This window comes from Aythya ferina (assembly GCF_964211825.1).
Source record: "Aythya ferina genome assembly, chromosome: 1".
Lineage (NCBI taxonomy): Eukaryota > Metazoa > Chordata > Aves > Anseriformes > Anatidae > Aythya > Aythya ferina.
Genome location: NC_140296.1, coordinates 124173924 through 124194872, shown reverse-complemented (window position 1 = coordinate 124194872; position 20949 = coordinate 124173924). Strand labels below are relative to the sequence as shown.

General features: G+C 37.8%; 1 protein-coding gene across 1 annotated transcript; it reads right to left on the bottom strand.

Annotated features, from left to right (window-relative positions):
- Window positions 1-4370: 4370 nt before the first annotated feature.
- On the bottom strand, window positions 4371-19752 carry CD86 (CD86 molecule). The gene is made up of 7 exons (XM_084538161.1): window positions 19618-19752; window positions 17319-17650; window positions 15256-15305; window positions 13527-13868; window positions 9072-9383; window positions 6613-6744; window positions 4371-5882 (listed from the first exon to the last, which is right to left on the bottom strand). Exons 2-7 carry the CDS (start codon window positions 17465-17467, stop codon window positions 5863-5865), a joined length of 1005 nt encoding a protein of 334 aa, XP_084394287.1. The 5' UTR covers window positions 17468-17650; window positions 19618-19752; the 3' UTR covers window positions 4371-5862.
- Between the last annotated feature and the right edge of the window lie 1197 nt (window positions 19753-20949).

Sequence of the window (20949 nt, the reverse complement as noted above, 5' to 3'; positions counted from 1 at the left end):
AACTGAAACACTCTTCAAACAGTAGTTGGAGAGTGGATGTTGTACAATACTCCAGATAGAAATAAATAAATAAATAAATAAAAATCTGCAGAAAGAAGGTTCCTGAATATAAGTCCTCTACTGGATGTCTGGTCTTACAAGAAAAGCTTGATTTCTGCCTCAGTGACAATGCACTCTGCTACCACAGGCAAATTAAGTAATGGACATTGTGAACCAGACCACTGCTATTTCTTTCAAAAAAGCTATCTAGTGATAAGGGTATATACCACAGAGCATCTTTTCTTTCCTTATTGCTCAGCTCCACAGTCTTGGATTTATGTAACAGCAGTACTGAGACCACACCTGGAATACTGTGTGCTGTTTACCCAAAGAGCCACTTGGAAGGAAGGATCTCTCCCTTCTTTCTCATCCGTCCAGTCATTCCAGTATCAGAATGCTAGATTGATTCATCAAGTCCATTCTCTGTTTTCTCCTTCATCATCTCCATAGGTCAAATTCCATAAACTTCACTTAAAAAACCTGCTTTCTGGAGCCATAGTCACTTCTTTTCACTTCGTTTCAATTTTTACTATTTTAATCTCTTTTTGAAATATTACTTATTGTTCTGGATACAGTATTACATTTAACGGTGCAAGTAAGCTCTCCTCTGTTTCAGTGTCACAGTCCTTTTTCTATCTAACACATCCCGCAGGGATTGCGTTAGCTCTCGCAGGTGTGAAACAGACTGTAGTTTGGGCAAACTGAAAGGCAAGTGAAAGTTAGTTTCACAGAATCAATAAACTTGGAAAAGACCAAGATCCAAGATCATCTGATCCAACTGTCCCCCTACTATCAATATTACTCACTAAACCACATCTCTAAGTAGCACATCCAACCCTTCCTTAAACATCTCCAGGGATGGTGACTCCACCACCTCCCTGGGCAACCCATTCCAATGCCTGACTGCTCTATCTGAGAAGAAATTTCTTCTGATCTCCAAACTGAACCTCCCCTGGTGCAACTGGAGGCCATTCCCTCTTGTCCTATTGCTAGTTATCTGTGAGAATGGGCTGACCCCCACCTCACCACAACTTCCTTTCAGGTAGGTGTAGAGAGCAATGAAGCTCAACAAAGGGAAATTCAGTCCTGCATTTTTGGAAGAGTAACCAGTATAGGCTCAGGCAGGCCAGCTGGAAAGCAGCTTTGCAGAAAAGGACAGGGTTGTCCTTGTGGAAAGATTGAAGATGAGGCAGCAGTGCGCCCTCGTGGCAAAGAAGGCCAAGAGTATCTGGGCTGCATCAGGAAAAAGTGTTGCCAGCAGGCTGAGAAAGGTGATCTTTCCCTTCTGTTCAGCACTGGTGAGGCTGAAGCTGGAGTACTGTGTATAATTGGAACTCACAAGTAGAAAAAATACTTACTGAAGCAGATCCACTGAAGGGTCACTACGATGAAAAGGACTGGAGTATCTTGTATGAGGAGCAGCTGAGAGAGCTGGGATTGTTCAGACTGGAGAAGAAAAGGCACAAAGAGAATCTTGTCAATGTGTAAATATATCTGAAGAGAGAGTGCAAAGAAGGAGAGCCAGGCTCTTATCAGGTGTCCAGTGACAGAACAAGAAGTAATGGACACAAACTGAAACACAGGAGGTTCTTACTGGACATCAGGAAACCTTTGTTTTTAGTGTGAAAGTGTCATAGGTCACCCAGAGAGGTTGTGGAATCTCTTTTCTTGGAAATAATTAAGTTATCTGGACACAGTCCTGGGCAGACTTCTCCAGGTGGTCCTGCTTGAACTAGGCAGTCTCCCTAGGTCCACTGCAACCTCAGCTATTCTGTGATTCTGTGATTCTGCCATTTAATCAGTGAACCTGAAGCAATCTATTGCAACCTTTAGCCTAATTATGGTATTTTTCTACCTTAGGACATTTGATTTTCTTGTCTTTTCTCACATTTTCAGTTCTGTAATGTTACACCTAAACATAAAGTTTTTTTAAATGAAGCTCTTCCATGCTGTGGTATGTAATGAGTGTCTGCTTGTTTGTTTGCTTGCCATCTTTGTGGAGTTACTAAATGACTTAATGCATGCTTCCAAAAGGAAAAAAAAAAAAAAAAAAAAAAAAAGGGGGGGGGGGAAAAAAGAAATCTACAAAGCAGGTAAGGAGAATGCCTGGAAATCTGAGTGTATTGCTGTGGAAGACAAAAATGCAAATACTTCAGCTACACTTTTCTTGTGCCTTCCTACTGTGCTCACTGCCCATGATGCTGCAGAGGATTAATGCATTTGAATCAATACAAATTAAGATTTTTCCTAAAGACTGTCTGCTTTTTAACACCCTTTAGGTACAGGAGGCAATTAGGGATCATTAATTCAAGAGCAAGAAAAGAAGAGGTAGGGATACTGAGAAGGTAATAAAAGGAATTTGGCAGCCTCAAATAGAGGGATGGCAAGTTATTTCCTCCTTAGAAAAAAGGGGAAACAGACAAGTTCACTTATTATGAACAAAGAAACCTAACCCACTGTGTGACATTTTTTTTTTTTTTTTGTGTGTGTCTGTGTGTATGTGTGTGTGTGTGTCTGGTTATATCTGTTGGTAGTGATAGTAGAGTGATAGCAGTCAATGAATTGTGGTCAAAAGCCCCTCTGAGGGGCTTTTAAGACATGTTGGAAAAGCTGTTGACATGTCTTCTTAAAAAAGACATACCTTTTTAAGACATCTTGGAAAAGCTGTTGAATTGCCATGTGCTAGGATTTTTATTTTTATTTTTATTTTTTGGTTAAGCAAATATGTTTGAGAAGGACTCTGAGACATAGCAAAACTTTCCAGATATCTTCTCCATAAGCTGGCTATTGTTTTTTACTGTGGACAAACATGAAAGGTTGGTAATGTTTTTTTCTACCCTCTGTGTTTAAAGCTGACCAGCTCTGCAGCACATCAGGACTGATGAGAGTTCTGAGGCTGTGAGTTCAAGAGTGTATAGGTAGATGAGTGAGTCTAGTCATATGGAAGATTGGAGACCCACAGAGCTTGTTTGTAGCAGTAATGTGGGCTCTCTGTGTTGTTCAGACAAGACTTGATGTTAATGAGGATTTGAGGGGAATCAGTTGAGTGGGAAGGGAAATTTTGGAAGAAAAAAAAAAAGCAAAACAAAACAACAAAAAATGAATTCCAGCATGAGTTAAAAAGATCAAGAGGGACAACAGAAACCTATTGAGTATCTTCCTGAGTTAGTACACCTGACAGTTTAATGCATGCTTTGTTTAGGGAATCAAATGTTAACCAAGAGTTAGAGGAGATTGAGTGACACACTGGAGATGTATTTGACAACCTACCAAATAGAATCAAAAGGCCAAGTTTTCAGGCTGTAATTTTGTATCTTATCTTTGAAGAATATAGGTCAGCAAGTCAAGGATGTGTGCATACACAGAGTTGTGCATGTTTATGAATGAACATATGAAACATTTAGTTGTATTGTTCTTGGTCATTGCAGCAATATTTTTTTATTCACTTGCTTCTGAGAGCAATTCTGGGAGCATTTCCTCCCCTAGAACACAGGATATCATTATTCCCCAATACACTGCTTTAATGTCAGGAGATTAAAACACTGGCACACACACACACAAAATAATATATATATATATATCACAAAAATAATACACATATATATACTTTAATATAATTAAATAACTTTGCTAGCAAATATAAACTCTTACATAAAAATAAAACCTTTGACTTTTCATATAATTTGAATGATACTAATCTGAATGAAAGTATGTGATGTTAGTGTAAATAGCTTAGTAAACAGACTCCCAAATGATTTTGCTAACTCAAAAAGACATGCAAATTCTCTTATCCACGTGAAAATGGAGGTAAAAACAGGTGGAATCTAGCAACTCTTAACATCATTTAAAATAAAAGAATATTTGTAACTGGCAGAAATGATAGAGAATTTATGTCCATAGAGTGTAACTCTGAGCTGAATTTTGTCTTGTGAATGTGATGTTCATGTCCTCGTTCATGTTGAAAATGTCAAGCTTACAAACACAATCAAGACCTCAGAAAAATTTTATCTCGGTTCTACTGCATTCTTCCTGAAAGATGTCAGTGGTGTTAAAGAACATAAAGTGCAAAGATTGTTCAAAATTGCAGAACTAGCACATTTTAAATGAAACAGAGAACCTGTTCTGAAAGGTAAAACTATACCCTATAGTTGAGCACAGTATCATGTATGAATTGGTGCATCTTTACACTTTGAAACACAATTAAGAAAGGGAGAACATAGTCAACCAAACTGGAACACAACCTACTTATAAAATGTTCTCAGTATCTGCTTAGCTTAACTTTGTATATCTAAATTTATATTTAGATACATTTAGATAAATTTATATACAAATAAGTGATAACTCAAGCTTTAATTTCCTTACATCCACCAGAAAAACCTGCAGTACAGCATCTGGTCAGAATACAGATGAACAAAGTGTAAGAGATACTAACCATCTGGGCATAATAAGCTCCAAAGGCAGTAAAGAAAAGTAATTAAAATAGCCATAAATTATATTCAAAACAAATCTTTCCATCAGCTTATTTCTAGTTTCAAATATCCTATAGGAATTGCATGACTTTCTCAGAAGGTGGGGAAGTGTCCTGAAGTTCCTCTTTCCGTTGTGGAGTTTTACAAGAAAGTTACTAGTACAAAGCCACAGTGGCTCTGCCCAAAGCATTTATGGCTCATGACTAATACACTGCCTCTGTTCATATTTCCAGTGAGTGTTACGATTCACAGACTGTGGCCCAACTCTTTCTCAATTTTTGAGACATTTCCTTCTGTAATCCACCCTGTTCTGCTTTCTTCATTGACTCTCACTGACAAGATTTAATGACGTTACAGTGCATAATGAAGGGTACAGCAAAAAGGTCACAGGGATCAAACTCAACCATCCAACTGAAGAACTGCACAGGTTTGGGGAATTATTTGATTTTTAAACAGTTTCTCCTTATGCAGACACTCAGGATTTTTCCAAGTCAGCTCCTGCCCTTAAAAAAAGCTGCCACTTAGCTAGTAATAGTAGTGCTGCTAACTGCATAGCAAAGTTTTTTGTGGTCCCGTCAAGACTGTGAAGGAGTCCTAGCAAAAATAAAATGAGTCTCTTTTGTCCTTATAACATTTGGAGCAGCTCCTGCTGTGCTTCTCTGGATATTTGTTACTACTGACAAAGTGGGAAGATCTCTGCCCCTCAGATCTCACCATCCTCCTTCCAGTCTGGTTGCTAAAGGCATTGTCTTTGCATCTCTCTGTGCTGAAAGAAAGGAAGAACCCTTCTTCTGTGGGATGTGGATGGCAAGGGGTTCATCTCTTCTTTCCAGTTTTCATGGGTTCACTAAATTCAGTTCTTCATTTCTGAGCAGTATCACAGAAGGCAAAAATACATTAGTCCATGTGGCAGTGAAACAAAACACTGGGTGCAGGATGCTCCAAGGTGGCATTACCTCTACTCTTCTGTTATCAGGAGTTCAGACAGAGTAAGCACACCAAGAGCCAGGAAAATTCATGTGCTTGCCAATGAATTATGTGGAAGACTGAGGAGAGCACTGGCACTTGTTTGGCCTAAAAGCCCATTAAATTAGCACAGTTTTCCCAAAGGGTGGAAGAAAGTCAAACAGACAAGCAGAAAATTGTACTTGCTACCATTCTGTAGCAAAAATAAAAGAGAACACTGGATAGTAGGTTTCAGTCATCAGACAAACATGTTGCATGTTGTTCTGCAGAGTACCTGGAGAGGATTCTTGTTCTGGCACAGCATCCAATACTATGGGACCTCGGGCCTCACTGTATGCAGAGATAGTTCCCAGTCAACACTCTGGCTGTTGGCCTCCATTTCAAGCTTCTAGACTGGTAGACTGACACCTAAAATAAATGAATGTGTGATTTACAGAAACATGAGAAATAGGAGCTGAAAAAGTGTTGATAACACATGTCCATTTATCTTAGGATTTGGAAGAATGAGGTTGGCCTCAGGATCTTTGTCTTTGTGAGGAATGAGGACTGTCTGTGAGGAATGAATTTCCTTCTTACTACAAAGGAAGGATAGACTTTGATGCCAGCATAAGGGTCCTTTCAGCGCAGAATAAACCCTGGACTGCTGAGACTTAGTGTTGCAACAAAACAGATAAATTCAAAACAAAGATCACATTCTGTTCTGGTATATGATAATTTTTCCAGTCTAGTACTAGGCAGCCTGTGGTGGAACAATGCCTTGGATCCTTCACCTCATTGATGACAGTGATACTTGCATTTGACAGAAGCCTCATCTCATCCTTCTTCCAGCTCCACTTTTCTTATAAATGTTGATGGACAAGAAAGATTTATAAAGTGCCAAATCTAACAATAAGCCATTAAAAAGATGGAAGTGCAGGAAAAAATGGTATGTTTGTGCCATGACAATCTCACACAGCACAAAGAAGAGGGACAAATGGTTGCAGGAGGAGATAAGAGAAAAATGTTTGGATATGCTGGATAGACTAAATTGTTGCAGGAACTAAATTGTCCAAGGAAGTTTAATTTAAGTCCAGCATAAAAGTCAATTTTCTGTCAGCAGCTATATATAGGTAAAGCTGAATAAGAAGTAATTACTCACTCTGGCTGGTAGATGAGATATTTCTGTTCTTCAATATCACAAAACCCAGAAGAAGTGTGATCAGTATAATTACAGCTATAAGTGGGCCAAAGAAATTTACCTTCCCTTGTTCCATTTCTTCTCTCTGTATCTCTGAATAAGAAAACAGAGGACATGCACACAACAAAGATTTAATTTGGTGACATTTGGCTTAACCAATCTAACTCAAAATTATGTGAATTAAAAGTTTAGGGAAAGGCCCTCAGTATCCTTTACTTTTACAGTACTTTAATAATGTTAAATAATCACTATCTATATGCTTTATTTCCATTTCCAATAACCAGCAAGTCCACCAAGGCTAAATGACATCAACAACAGTAAGGCAAATTATTATTTCTGAAGTTTGGATAACATGAGAAATAAGCAGCTTGATTAATACAAGGGCCTATGAGGCCACTGCTGTGCTACTGCAACTCTGTGCTACTGTGCGAATTTCAAGAACCTGGGATTTCTCACTATTTGGTATCTGTTGGAACTGATGATTGAAGCCTAGTGAAAAGCTATAAGGGATGTGAAAGAAGCAAGGAGTTCAAGGGAGTTTCCCTCTATTTCTGATTATTGTGCTTTTGAGGTCTTGGTTGCTAGGGATAGCAACAAATACAGTGTCAGTTGTCATCAAAGTTGTTTTTTATCTAGAATTGCTGGTTTCTTACCCACCATCACTATTTATCAAGTGGCTTACTTTCATAAAGCAAGGGAGGAGAGAACTGAACAGGGAAGAGGGGGATGCACAATTATGGCTAATACTATTGATGGTATTACTCTTGAGCAACATGTAGGCTATGCAAACCTCAAAAGATTTCTGAATTGTATTTTAATGTTAATTACATTAAAATTATGTATATATTTATATTATTTTACAATTACAATACAATATGTTGTATTATATATATATTTTACAATTATAATACAATACAATTTTACATTACAATATTTACATTACTTTCATGTAAGGACTTCAGAGGCAGTTTACTATATATAGCACTGATGACTTAACCCTTTAGCTAAAGATAAATGAAGAAAATTGCTCTGTGGAACTTCTTTAGGAATGAGTTGCAATCCTCTTTTACATCTGCAGTAAGTGTTAAGTAGGGAAGCCTGTACTTCCCTAGCAGGCTTTCTTGCAATGCTACCAGCGTCTCTGGGCTCCGTGTTCCTGTGAGTTGAAGCACAGCTTCAACACTAAAGGAGATGTGCAAGGTGAATGACCAAAGTGGGAAGCATCTTTATTTTTATGTGTTTGTGCTATAGCTTATGAATAAAAAATAATAAATAAATAAAATAAATAAATAAAAATCAAAAGATGTTGGATGTTTTCCTATCCCAAGCAATAAATAAAATACATTTTTAGTCTAAAGAAAGGGTCATTCATATGGAACCCTGATCCACGAGGGATCACTGTGGCATACAGTATTCAGCTAGAAAAGTAAAAGTAGCAAACTCAGAGGCAGACAAAGAATACCTAAACACAACTGAAACTGTAGTCATTAATAAATCAGGGAATATTTAGGATGGCACAGAACATACATATCTCACAAGAGGTGTCTGGAAAACAAACAAAAAAACAAACAAACAAAAAAAACCCCTCACCACAATCCCAGAGAAAAAAATCCCTAAATGGTCATTTTGGAATACACACTCTATATGCCAAATATTATGAAAACCACCAGGAATGCTTCTGAGACTGGTCAAAGTTTCATGGTCTTTACATTTAAGCTCAGTGCAGTCTATTTGGCAGTCTGTGAGCTAAATTTGGTCCAAGGGTCTCTTCTGTTCAACCTTCAGCCTTTCTATCAAGAGAGATTAGGAATAGCAGCTCAAGCACTTCAACATCAGAAAAACAAAACAAAACAAAACATATGTACTGTGAGGGTGGTCAAACATTAGAACAGATTGCTGAGAGAGGTTGTGGAGTCTCCATGATTGGAGATACTTAAAACCAACTGGATAAGGCCCTGAGCTTCCTATTGACCCTGTTTTGTGTGGGGTGATCTCCAGGTGCTTCTTCAAACCTCAGCAGTTCTCTGATTCTGTGATGCAGCAACCTCTATCTTAACGGTGAAATGTCACCTCCAGAGACTGGTTGAAGCCTAATACTGGCATCCAGGTTGCTTTGTTGCTGCAGCAGCATTTAGGGAAGGGATGAACATGCCCTGTTCTAAACAGTGTAGCAGTAGTCTTCCTTCCCTGTGCCAACTCCCTGCTCTAATAAGGCTTCCCATGGAAAGATAAGGAGAAGGAATTTGATGGCCTTGGCTATCAGTGAACAGGATGGAGAACATACAACCCTTGTAACTAGACCATACTGCTGCTTAGAGTTTATTCTCTGCCTTGACTATGCTGCCATCTGTGATCATTTCTACTGCAGTGTTCCCATCTCCTACCCATGCAAAAATCAGAACTGGCAAATGAAGACTCACCGATCACTAGTGGCGCTGAGACAAGGCTACCCAGCTCCTCTCTAAGGTGAAGTAAGCAGCTAATATTAGTGAGGATGTTTGTAGGAACTGTGATATTCAGCTTGCTGGTAACATTGTACAGCTTTGTTACAGCATCCTGTGAGACATCCATATGATGTATATGCCTATTTGTTGTGTTTTCATATGAAATTAGCCAAATCATCTGCCTGGGTTCTGGATAACCTCCGCTGGAAGAACAGGAAAGATTCAAGTTTTCTTTGGGCTTTAGTTCCCCAGAGGTTAGCTGTGTTATCTCAGGTTGACTATAGTTGGCTGAAACAGAGCAAAGAAAAAGCATCATGAGTTGGACACACCACATCTTGTGACAGTTCCTGTCAATTATTTGAGATTTTCAGGCATAATCAAATCTAAACAATCTTCTCAGAAAAGCAATGTGGGTCCTAAGAAGGGTTTGTTATATTTTTGTTGCATACACTGACTTGCTTCTCCTTCACCTTGGGACATTTCAATGTCATAGGTCAGATCAGCCAGAGAGTGAGACTCCATCTCTCCCATCTTCTTTGGACCAATTGACACTTCAGAATAATCAAAGCTGGACAACTTGCAGGCCTGCTTAAGCACAAAATTGGAATGAGAGATACAGTAGTACCTACCCTCAACTTCTTGATTAATTATGAGTTGAAATACAAACCTCTAATTTTTAAATGTGTGCAAATAAATTATCTGAGGGATTTCAGATGAGGTAAGTTGAAGGTCCAGTGTTGTCATGAGTAGACACATCCTTGGTGTCTGTCAATATTACAAGTGATTGTTTTGCAGCTGAAAGAAATTCACTCATCTTAACTTGAAACGTAGGCCTCTCTTAGCTCAGCTTAAAATGTGGAAGTGACTACAGTACAGGTTTCTTTACTCTGTGACACTGCATACTCATCCCAATCAATGAAAAACAAGCCTGTTGCTTTAAAAAGCCAAGTTTCCAAGGCAAGAAATAACTGGTAAAAAAGGACTGTGTAAACATAAAACATGAAGGATAAGCAGGATCATTTAATGAAAACAAAAAAGTAACAGGCTCAGGACTTCATTGAAAACACTTAAGTATTTCAGAGTCAAAGTATTTTTGTGCTAAAGACAACATGGAGAAATATTGGAGATGGGGCAAAATATTCTTAGAAAAATATGAGCCTAAGGGGTCTGACTCTTCTATATACATGCTCAAAGTGTTGGATCCATACTGTAATCCTTGCCCCAGTGAATCCTTAATATAAATGGAGGAAGAAATATGATTACAGAATGTTAGGGATTGGAAAGGACCTTGAAAGATCGATCATCAAGTCCAATCCCCCTGCTGGAGCAGGAACAACTAGATCAGGTCACACTGGAGTGCATCCAGGTGGGTTTTGAATGTCTCTAGACATTCAAAAGGAGACTCCACACACCCCGGGCAGCCTGTTCCAGTGTTCTGTCACCCTCACCATGAAAAAGTTTTGTCTCATATTTAAGCGGAACCTTCTATGTTCCAGCTTACACCCATTCTGTCCTCCTGACGCTCACCCTTTACATATTTACAAACATAAATAAGGTCACCCCTCATTCTCCTCTTCTCCAAGCTAAAATCATGTTGCTTTTGTTTGTTCTATGCCAGTACATAGGGAAACAGATTTATTCTAGTCAATTAAATGCCCGGAAGAGTCCAGAAGGAAAAACAAATCAATCAATTAATCAAACAAACAAAAAAACATATTGTTTGCACCCTAAAATGTAGTTAAGTTGTCCCTTGGGAGGGTTCAAGCCTCCTTTTTCTCCTCAAGGTCTGACTTGCTTATCTGACTGCTCACTTGAGCTCCTGGTCTGGAGTATTTATTCTTAGCATTTTATGGGGAGGGCAGAAAGGTAATCCATGGCTGTGAAACTTGCCATATCATCCAAGTGATTTAAGAGTTTGAATCTTATTGACAGTAAGCAACTGGAAATAGGGGAATATACCCTTATCAAAGCACTTTCATTTTCATGGCTTCTGGAAGGGAAGCTTAATTTACTGAAAAGTGATGATGCTTGCATGCAGAGTGTGCACTACTTATGTGTGAGTTTTGTATCTGGATTGCTAACAGAAAAGCATATTTCAGGACAATATTTGTAATTAAAGATAACATCTTCCAAGTAGGCTACCTCAAGACACAACAGATCTATCAGGCCTTTATTATTTTTCCCAATGGCTTAATCACCCTACCTGGTTTTGTTTTTGCATCCTAAAGTGACAATGCAGCTTACTCACTTGCTTCCCAGCCACTGACTTTTTTTATAGCTTCACTGAATTAATTAGCCTTTTAAAATAGATATTATTTTATGTATATTTTAGGTTCCCATACTCTGAAAACAAGACTCTTTAAAGTCTTCTTTGTTAAAAAGTAATTGATTCATCTTTCAACATCTCTACTTGGACTGTATTTTTTCCCAGCCCTCAGATAATTCTAGTAGAGCTTTTGTTCATGCTTTTAAACTTTTCAGTGTTCCTTCTATAAAATGAGGTCACAAACTCTAGTCTGTATTCTGGCATTGGATCTACCATCAAGAATTTGAAGAGAGCCTATTTTTAAATAGCTTTCCTAGTCTTTTCCCTTATTGATCAATCCAGAGTAAGCACTACATACATGCTGTAGCAGAAAGATCAGAATTTCCAGTTAAGCAGCTTGTCCACAAAATCCCTACCTTGTCTGTTTTAAGAGTCAAAGTTTTCCATTACGAAACCCACCTTTTCTGGAGAATGATCTGTGTTCATTGTTCTTATATAAATAATCTTGGCTTTATAAAATTCATATAATATACATACCTTTACCTATGTATTGTCCTGATGGAATATATATGAAGTAGATGCATAAACTACATTAGAAGGTGCTTGGGTATTTTGGAATAGGTTTGGTCATCAAGTGGTCTAGATAGTTTTCTGTGACTGTCCTTTAATTCCTGTATAGCAGTCAAACTTTCTTATGTCCATTTTAAGAGTGAAATTCCATAATACAAAAAGTGTGAAATTCCATAATACAAAAAAGTTCTCTATGCATGCTGTAAGTTTCTAGTTAAGAAAGAGTAGATAAGCACAGGCACATTTCAACATTATTATTTTTTTTTTTAATATTTTTTATTTTAATATTTTTTATTCTCATGGAATTCCATATTGTTCCTTCCTTTGGGAGCTTTTTGAACAGAAAGTAATTTGAAAGAAACACAGCAGCAAATAGCGTAAAAGAACCTTCCTAAATTAAAGGTTTGGAAAAGTTTTAATGCTTATGTATAAGACTTCTGTAACATGTTGAATTAATTGAATGGTTGATACTAAGCAGCTCTTAAATTAGAGATCTTGATACTGAGTGCCAATTATGAGGTCTGAAAGTTTGCTGAAAATACTTGTCATGAAAATAAATTCTGGGAGAACCAGAATTAATCTAGACGTTCTATCTGTTTGTGGGCTGAGGAAACATCTGCTGGTAGCACAATACTAAATAGGCTCACAAGTCTTGGTACTCTGTTTCTGGCTGCTGTTACACATGGCCTATTCTCTTTTGAAGCAGTATTCTGAGGTCTGAGAACACCAGTGGAAGTTAGAAGCTCTTATTACTAATAACTACCACTATCCTAGGAGTAGAGAAAACACAGCCACATGAACAAAGGTTGCCAAGAGAGCAATTTAAAATAGAAAAACATTATGAAAATATATTATGAATTACTAAAATATTATACATATTAGGACAATATTGCTTCCTCACTGAACCCCATCCCTCCAAAGATTTTCTGTCCTTTAACATGAAAGAAATCAAGTTAAGTCTCATCAATGCCTGCATTTTTTCTTCAGAGATATTTTCAGTCCTCTCTTAACTGAGCATATGATTTTCTACTCCTCCACATATGAGCTGCTCTTTTCTTAATTTTCCCTACAATTTATATCTTCATAAAATAGCTGGGTGTTTGCAGAGATCTTTTTGTTTCAATTGTGATTTATCTCCAACAAAGCTAATACTATGTTTTAGTAGTAAATGTTAATACTATTGCTTTTAATAGAAGACAGTGCATCAGATGTAAATAAAACATGTATTTTCTGGGGTCCTAAAAGCCATAAAACTTGTAGGAAGCAACAGAAAGAAGGCAGAATGGTTTTCACTATAAATGTGATAGGGTGGGAGTCAGGAATGTTCAATGTTGAACAAATTATTTCTTTATTTTCTACTTCTTCTGATTGCTTTCACCATAGTACTACTAATTCAGAGCTAGCTAATTCAGAGATGAGGATTTTCTATTGAGAATGATATTTAGAAATTCTGCTCCAGTGCAGGTACATCTCCAGTGGCCTGGGGACACAACCACAAGTTTCTGGACTAAACAAAGTGACAGAGAATCAACCAACCAATCAACCATCAAACCACCACCAACAAAAACAGATGTCAATTAGCAGAGATTACTTACCAATGATGCTCAGTGAACACTCAGATTTGTGTATGACCTTTGGTGATTCTTTGTCTCTGTGCTGTATAATACAGGTATATTGTCCCTCATCCACAATCCTTGCATTTAACAACTGCAAGGTCCATTTGTTCATATCCATCTTGGTGCGATTTATGTATTTAGGACTAAGGTTGTCATGTTTTTCCTGGCCATAGTATACTTCATGCACCACTTCAGCAACACCTTTTTGCCAAAAAACTCTTAAATCCTTTATGTCAGTTTTCTGAGAGTTTGTAAAATAGCAAGACAGGTATGCAGTGTGATTGAAAAATGACTTCACCTGATGCACACTGGCAGTAATACCTTAAAAAAGAAAGATAAGAAATTAAGATTTTCATCAGCTGAAAAAGAACACCAAGTATTTGAAGTCACAGAGGCAACACAACGATAATAGCAACAAAATCACCAGCATTTATACACAAATTCTCCCACTAGGTGTGGGAGGATACTTACTTCTGCAAACTGACACACTTAGTCCTGTGGAGTTCAGGTCACAAAACTGTTACTTATATTCTTATATTACTATATATATATTATTTATATACTGTATTACTTATATACTATATTATTTTATATTATTATACTATGTTATCCTACATTATCATACTATATTATTCTATATTACTTATATATTTATATTACTGTTACTTCCTATATTTCACTTTCCAAGGAAGGCCTACCATACAGAGGTTGCCAGCAGGCAAGAGGTCAAGGGTTCTTGCATGTGTATGTAGTGAGATTTTGCCACAAAAGAGATAGTTGCATAATTTCTTTTCTGAAAGTTAAGTTCATTCTCTTCATAGAACAACACAGCATTACAGTTTTGAAGAAAATGTAAAGTGCACACTGTGTGGTAAATATCGGTGTCTGAGGATAATATGACCAGAAAGTCAGAAACAGGTAAACACTTTCTGTCTCACTGAAGAATTAATCTAGAGTTTAATGACAAATTAAATGTCAGGTTTAACTGTTCTGTAATTAATGTAGAATGTAATGGCAAATTAAATGTCAGATTTAAAGTTCTGTTGCTGATCTTGTTAACAGAAATAGTCAATAAACACAATTACATGTATGTCTTCATGCAACAAAAGTATATACTGTTATTACACAGGGGATGATTTTTCTCCCACTTTCACCACAGCATGTATCCATTGTTATAATGGGTGTTGATGGGCTAGGAGAAGAGTCTTTCCTTGCAATTGAAAATGCAGTCCTCTGTCCAAGGAGGTGCAAATACCTCTGCTGTGTTAAAAAGGAGGAGGATATTCACAGTCTCTCTCCTAAAGCAAAGTTTTCACTGCCTTTCCGGAACACCAAACTGCAGAGTGATCTCTGCAGCTGCCAAAAACTCCAGTTGTTCCTTATCAAACTGTCCATTATCAGTTTAATACTGCTGTCCTCTATGGTATACAGAGGTGATGTACACACATTTTTAAAGATTGATTTAAATTGAAAATTTAAGAGCAACATAAAGTATGTGTAATGTAAAGATATAAACCTGGAGAAAATACTTACTAGATATTTAATAGAGTCTCTGCACATAATTTAAATATATATTACATAGGTTCTGTGACTTTGATTGTACAACTGGAATGTTTAATTACTACTAGGGAATTTCTGAGTAGATGAAAATGTATAGAAGGACACAAGTAATCAAAACAGGTTTTACAATTTAAAATGTTCCTCTTACCTGGGAGAAGTATTATTACATGAAGAAAGAATATGCAGACCTCCATGATACTGTAAGAAGGAAGAATTAAGCAAGTATTTTAGAGTTTGAAAACACTCCAGTACCTTCTTGAGTACTCCCAATGAAATGGTAAAACAGGAAGCTTTCAGAGTGATTTTTGAGAAAGTTAATCTTATATTTTCCCCCTGACTGGTAGAAGTATTTCTGTATTCTTCATAGCCTTTAGCAACAAGAATCATCCTATGACAGGCCTCTGGTTTACAAAGAAGGTAATGAGGTTCAAGATTACTGCAGATAGGGTATGCTATGGGAGGAACGCAGAGCCACTGATCTGCAAAGGGCAGGATGAATACCTAGAATGTCTGGCACAGAGGAAAGAGGAATGGGGAGCATGCTTGCCCTTGGCTGTGTGGGGAAGAAGATGGGGTAACTGAAAGTAGAAGGGGAAGAAAGTGACACAGAAGGAGGAGGTGGGGGAGACTTTACGATGATGTCAGCTACCAGAAGCGATGAAATGTGTGACCTTTAGTTTTGCAACAGGAACCTATCCCTCACTACAGTAAAAGACAACTGAGAGTAATCCTACATAGTTAAAAGAGTTGAGACTATATATCACACAGTTAGCTAAAGAAAAACTAATATCTTTTTAGAAACAAACAAACAAAAACAACAACAACAAAAAACTATGAATCCTCTTATAAGCAAAACACTTCTATGACTGCTTGGGTTCACATGATGTAGGGGCCTTTAATCCTGTTTAAAAGCCTGGGCCATTTTCTCATGTCTTTCTCATTTATTGGTGAAGTAGCAGCTCCTTCATCTGACTCGCTTGTGGCTGCTGGTTAGCAGCACATTTGTCTGTCTCCTGTGCTACTTCCATGTATTTGGGAGAAGTCTCCACACCAACCCATTCAAAACATCTATCACTCTCCTGAACGATGCAGAGAATCCTCTTTTGGTGGAGCAGATGTAAAACTCTTCAGCTTTTACAATACTTAAAAACAATGAGATTGATGTCTGCTGTCCTGACTGGTAGCATAGCTTTCTGATGGTTTCCATTTTTTTTGTCAGGTTTTATATTAAGCTTGTACACTTTGATCTTTACCTTTACCCAGATCTCTAGGAGTGCAGGTCTCTTTTTCTGTTTAACACAGAATTTTTCTCAGTCAGCTGTCTTTCTTTTTTTTTCTTTTTTTTTTTTTTCATGTACTATATAACACACAACTAGTAAATACTTATTTCTAGATTCAGACTGCCTTTTCTTAGGAAAGAGGAGAATGAATCCTAAGTGTGTCAGAGGGTATAAAAAATTTTCTTTGTGATCAGCGAGACTCATTGATTTCTTCCTCAGAAGAGGGAAGGGGGCTCATGCAGAATTCATTGCTGTAAACAGAGATCATTCTCTTTCTGCTCCAGACTACAAGGGCACAAACCAACCTGCTATGTGGTGGCAACTTTTATTGAGCAATTTTTCTCCTAGGTTGGGTCCCACCAAATTAAACTACACAACTGATTGCCTAAATTGCCTGATTGCCTTTGGACTATGCTCTTAGTCATATGGACTGAATTTTTGGGTAGACCTGTGTGGAGCCAGGAGCTGGACTCAGTGATCCTTGTGAGTCCCTTCCAACTCAGGTTATTCTATGTTTCTATGATTGTAAATAAAATTGCCTGTGCCAAGTCATAGAAACCTACAGAAAATCCCTCTCAGCAGGCATATTTCTCTCCTGTGAACAAGAATGTTTGCTTTCAGTCAAATAATAATAAACAAACAAACAAACAACAACAACAAAAATGTGATAGCCCTATAGCCCTGTTTTTTCTTTGATCCAGGGCAGGTTCATAAGAGTAGGACTTAAAACAATTTGGTGACTGGAAACATAAATGGAAGAGACAGAGTATACTGCTATAGCAAGACGTGTTGCAATGACTGTCTCAGAGCAGCAAAGACCAAAACCAGAAGTGAAAATAAAAAAGAGAGAAATAAAATCCAGGGAAAAAAAAACAAAACAAAACCCACCATCACCACCAACAAAAAACACACAGCAGATAACACTCCTTGCCTTTCTTTATGGGTTAGAATTGGAGCTGAGGACAGAAGTCTCAAAGGTCCCACAGACTGTCCTGGATGCTGTCTTCCAGGTGGTGTGTAGCTGGGGATGGCTGCACGATGAAGGATTCTGGGAGTCTGCAGAGGGACATACCTCCACATACCCTGGCAAGGGAGGTCACTGTGTGTGACAAACTGCTTCTCTTATGTGAGCTGATTTAGAGGTAGTTGCTGAATCATGAAGTGGGACAGAAACATTTCAGTGCTGTGAACGGCTTCTCTTCCTTTTTTTACAGGATGCCTTTAACCAGCTGATGCAACTCCTTGGAGGCAGTCTCCAGAAGACTGTGGGGAGGAAGAGGAATTAAAGAGTCTCTGTGTTGGCTACTTATATGATTTCTTAGGCATTTTCAAGGACGTTTTCAATACAAATTCTGTGCTCAATTCTCTTTTACAACTTCAGGCCATTGAAAGAATGGCAATGTCCCAGAATTGTTAAGGAGTCAAAAGGGACCAGGTAAGAGGGGAAAGACAGATTCTACTTCATGGCATGGCCTGCTACTGGCTAATGGTGGAGAAGGAACTGCCCCACTTTGTGGTCATGGTCCAGTGCATGAGCACTCCACTTCAGAGCATTGTGCCTCTGTGTCCATGGCACTTTTTCAGGATGCTAGTGATAATTGATGAGTTAGGAGTGCTTTGAAGACCCAGGGCTTAAAAAATCATCTCTGACATTCAGAAGTACATGAAGTTGGTCCTCAGGGAGGTAAACATTTTTCCTTGCTAAAGAAGTGCTACAGAAAAGGCACTATATGGCAAGTGTTTTTCTTGCCTTTTAAAGCTCTGTCAGCCATTCCCAGAGATGACCTCGTGACTCAGGATTACAAACTATTTGTGGATGTCAGAGATGAAAAATGGAGAAGTATTTTAATTGAAATTATGTCAGTATGCACCAGTAGTTACATTCAGCTCTTTATTTACCGAAAGAAGAAAACGTATGAGTACATGTACTTTAGTGGCCCTATTCATGACTGCTTTTATTTTGGCTAAAGCAGTTTGAGAGGAGTCATGAGGCAGCTCCCATTTGGCTGAATACAAAGTTCTTCCTCCCTGAAGAACTCTAAGATAGAGGTTTGAGAAAAAGAGGTGACTTTGCTCATTTTACTTTTGAAGGTAACTGTGAGAAAGCCCTCTGGGACTTGCTTTGAAATTGGCTTGTGCTTTCTGTTTCTTCTCCCTCTAAATTCAGTGTGTAATATATGCAAATTGAAGCATCACAGACAATAGTTCCTCCTCCCCCCCCTTCCCCCCCCCCCTTATTTTTTGCCTGAGTTTTCATTTGCGCTCTTTTTTCCCATTTTCACTTTTGGATGTAGTCATTGTCTTTTGAAAGATACTGTCAAATCTGTGGTGTTTGACTCAAACTCCTTCAGTTCCTTTCAAAATTTACTTTTGAAGAGTATCTAAGAACATGCAATTAATTTATTTTATTACATCAGGTACATATCTTCTATGGGAAGACTCTCCTCACCCTTATTTCACCATGATCTCAAAACAAAACTGTCCACTAAACTAGTAACCTCCTGTTTTGACTTTTCTTGAGTAGGGATTTTTTTTTTTTAAATTTCCATGCTGTGCAACACTGAGTAGCTCCATGAGCAGTGTTGTGAACCTCCTGAAGACATCTGTAACTAAGACTTTTCATCACTGACATGAAAGCTATCCTAGAGAGTTCTAAATAAAATTGTGCTCAAATGCATTATCAGCCTTCTCCTTCGTTGGAAATACAGGATGATTTGAGCAAGTGTTATCAAAGGGATGGAAAAACTTAAGGAAATTCCTTTAACATAGCAAAGTCTGAGAATGGTAGTACTCCTTCCACCCAAATACTCAGACATGCAGTATAAATATCTGGAATGGACATTTTTAAAAACATAATATTGCTCAGACAACTTATGTTTCCTATGTGTTTCTCCATAAAGAAATTGTCACTGTTGTAATCAATTACTATTTTTTTTCCTATTGCTCATTCTATTTTAGAAAACTATTTTACACTAAGTTAAATTTGTAAATACAGGATTTGTTTAATTATGTTGTTGTTACATTCTAAAAAATCTGTCTCCACAGTTCTCAATTTGTGAATGCATTTTTTTTTCCTTTTCACTATCCCCTCTTTAAGTAACATTCTTTCATTATTACCATATTCAGAGAACTATGACTTTCTCTATGATTCTGGGATTACTTTGCTCTAACACCCACAATCTGGTCTTTTAATAGCAATGAAACAACACCAATTATTATTTAAATAATACCTTTGGTCCAAAGATCATGGAGCATTCCACTGCCTCTGCAAACAGAATTCTTCATCCACAACTAAAAGAAAAGTATCTCTGAAGGAGAGCACAGAGTCTGCCTAACAATGCTCAGTCCCAGAGCATGAATCACAGGACACGAACAAGTACTCCACGTAACTGAAACCGTGGGGGGAATTTGAAGGGGAAGAACATCATCAACCAGAATAAGACAGTTGTTGGAATTAGCTGTGGTATTTGCTCTGAGTTCCACCTACAGGTCAGGCTGACATGTTTTTCCACACTCTACGCTATATCTGGCTGCAGAATTGACAAATTTGTTGAACCACCTCTCCTGCATCACAGGTAACCACATATGATGACATCTGTCCTCCTTTCCCAGCCTCTGCCCTTGTTTTGACATTAGTCATGCAAACTTCTCAGCTGAGAAGTAGCAAGTGGCTGATTCTCTTCTCCATAGTTCATACTAACCCAATTGACTTTGCAAGGAAACAGAAGGAATGCGCCCGTTCCCACACAGGTCACAACTTAGAGATGGCAACTGGTTAACAGATTAGTCAGCTGCTGGAGTTTCCTCAAGAGTCAGAAGAGGGAGTAAGAAGAGGAAATTCAGATGCTCACTCACAGGCCATCCCTCTTCTAAGACTTCTACAAGGGATGCTTTGCCTGGAAATGGTAAGTTAATGGGTTGGTGTTAAGGCTAAAGCTCTCAGCTTAAGTCAGGGCTACACAGGGTGTCACAGGCACAAGCCCAAATAAGTTTTCTGGGCACCCCTGATATCAAGATAAAGGCCATATACAAAAGAATAAATTCATGATTGATTCCTAACATATACCCAAATATGTATAACAAGGTTTAGCAGCTATGCAACATATTATATGTTTGGTTCTCAGGTATTATATGCTTGATTTTTAATAAACCTCTTTAAAAAACAGCTGTGAATATGATGCAAACCTCATTCTGCTTCTTAAATGAGAACATCACTGATCAGGAACTACTTTTTTCTAATTGCAATAAATTAATCTCAATTATTAAATTAAGATGTGATATTCAGAAGTGCAGGTAAATGAGCCAAGCTCTGCTACTCCCAGTTCTAGTGCAGAAATCACTCTAGGGATACATATTTATTTTCTCATGGTGTTTCTTACGGCACATTAACTGATTTACAAAGCTAAAGAAAGAGGTTTTGGATACCTTCCCTCAGCCACCAAAATTACAGTAGTTAAGAAGAAAGGACCCAAGTTTCCTACCTACTGCTGTAAAAAAAGATTGCCATTTTTATAATGTGCATAATGAGAAAATATCCTGCAGTTCTACATTATTTTCTTACC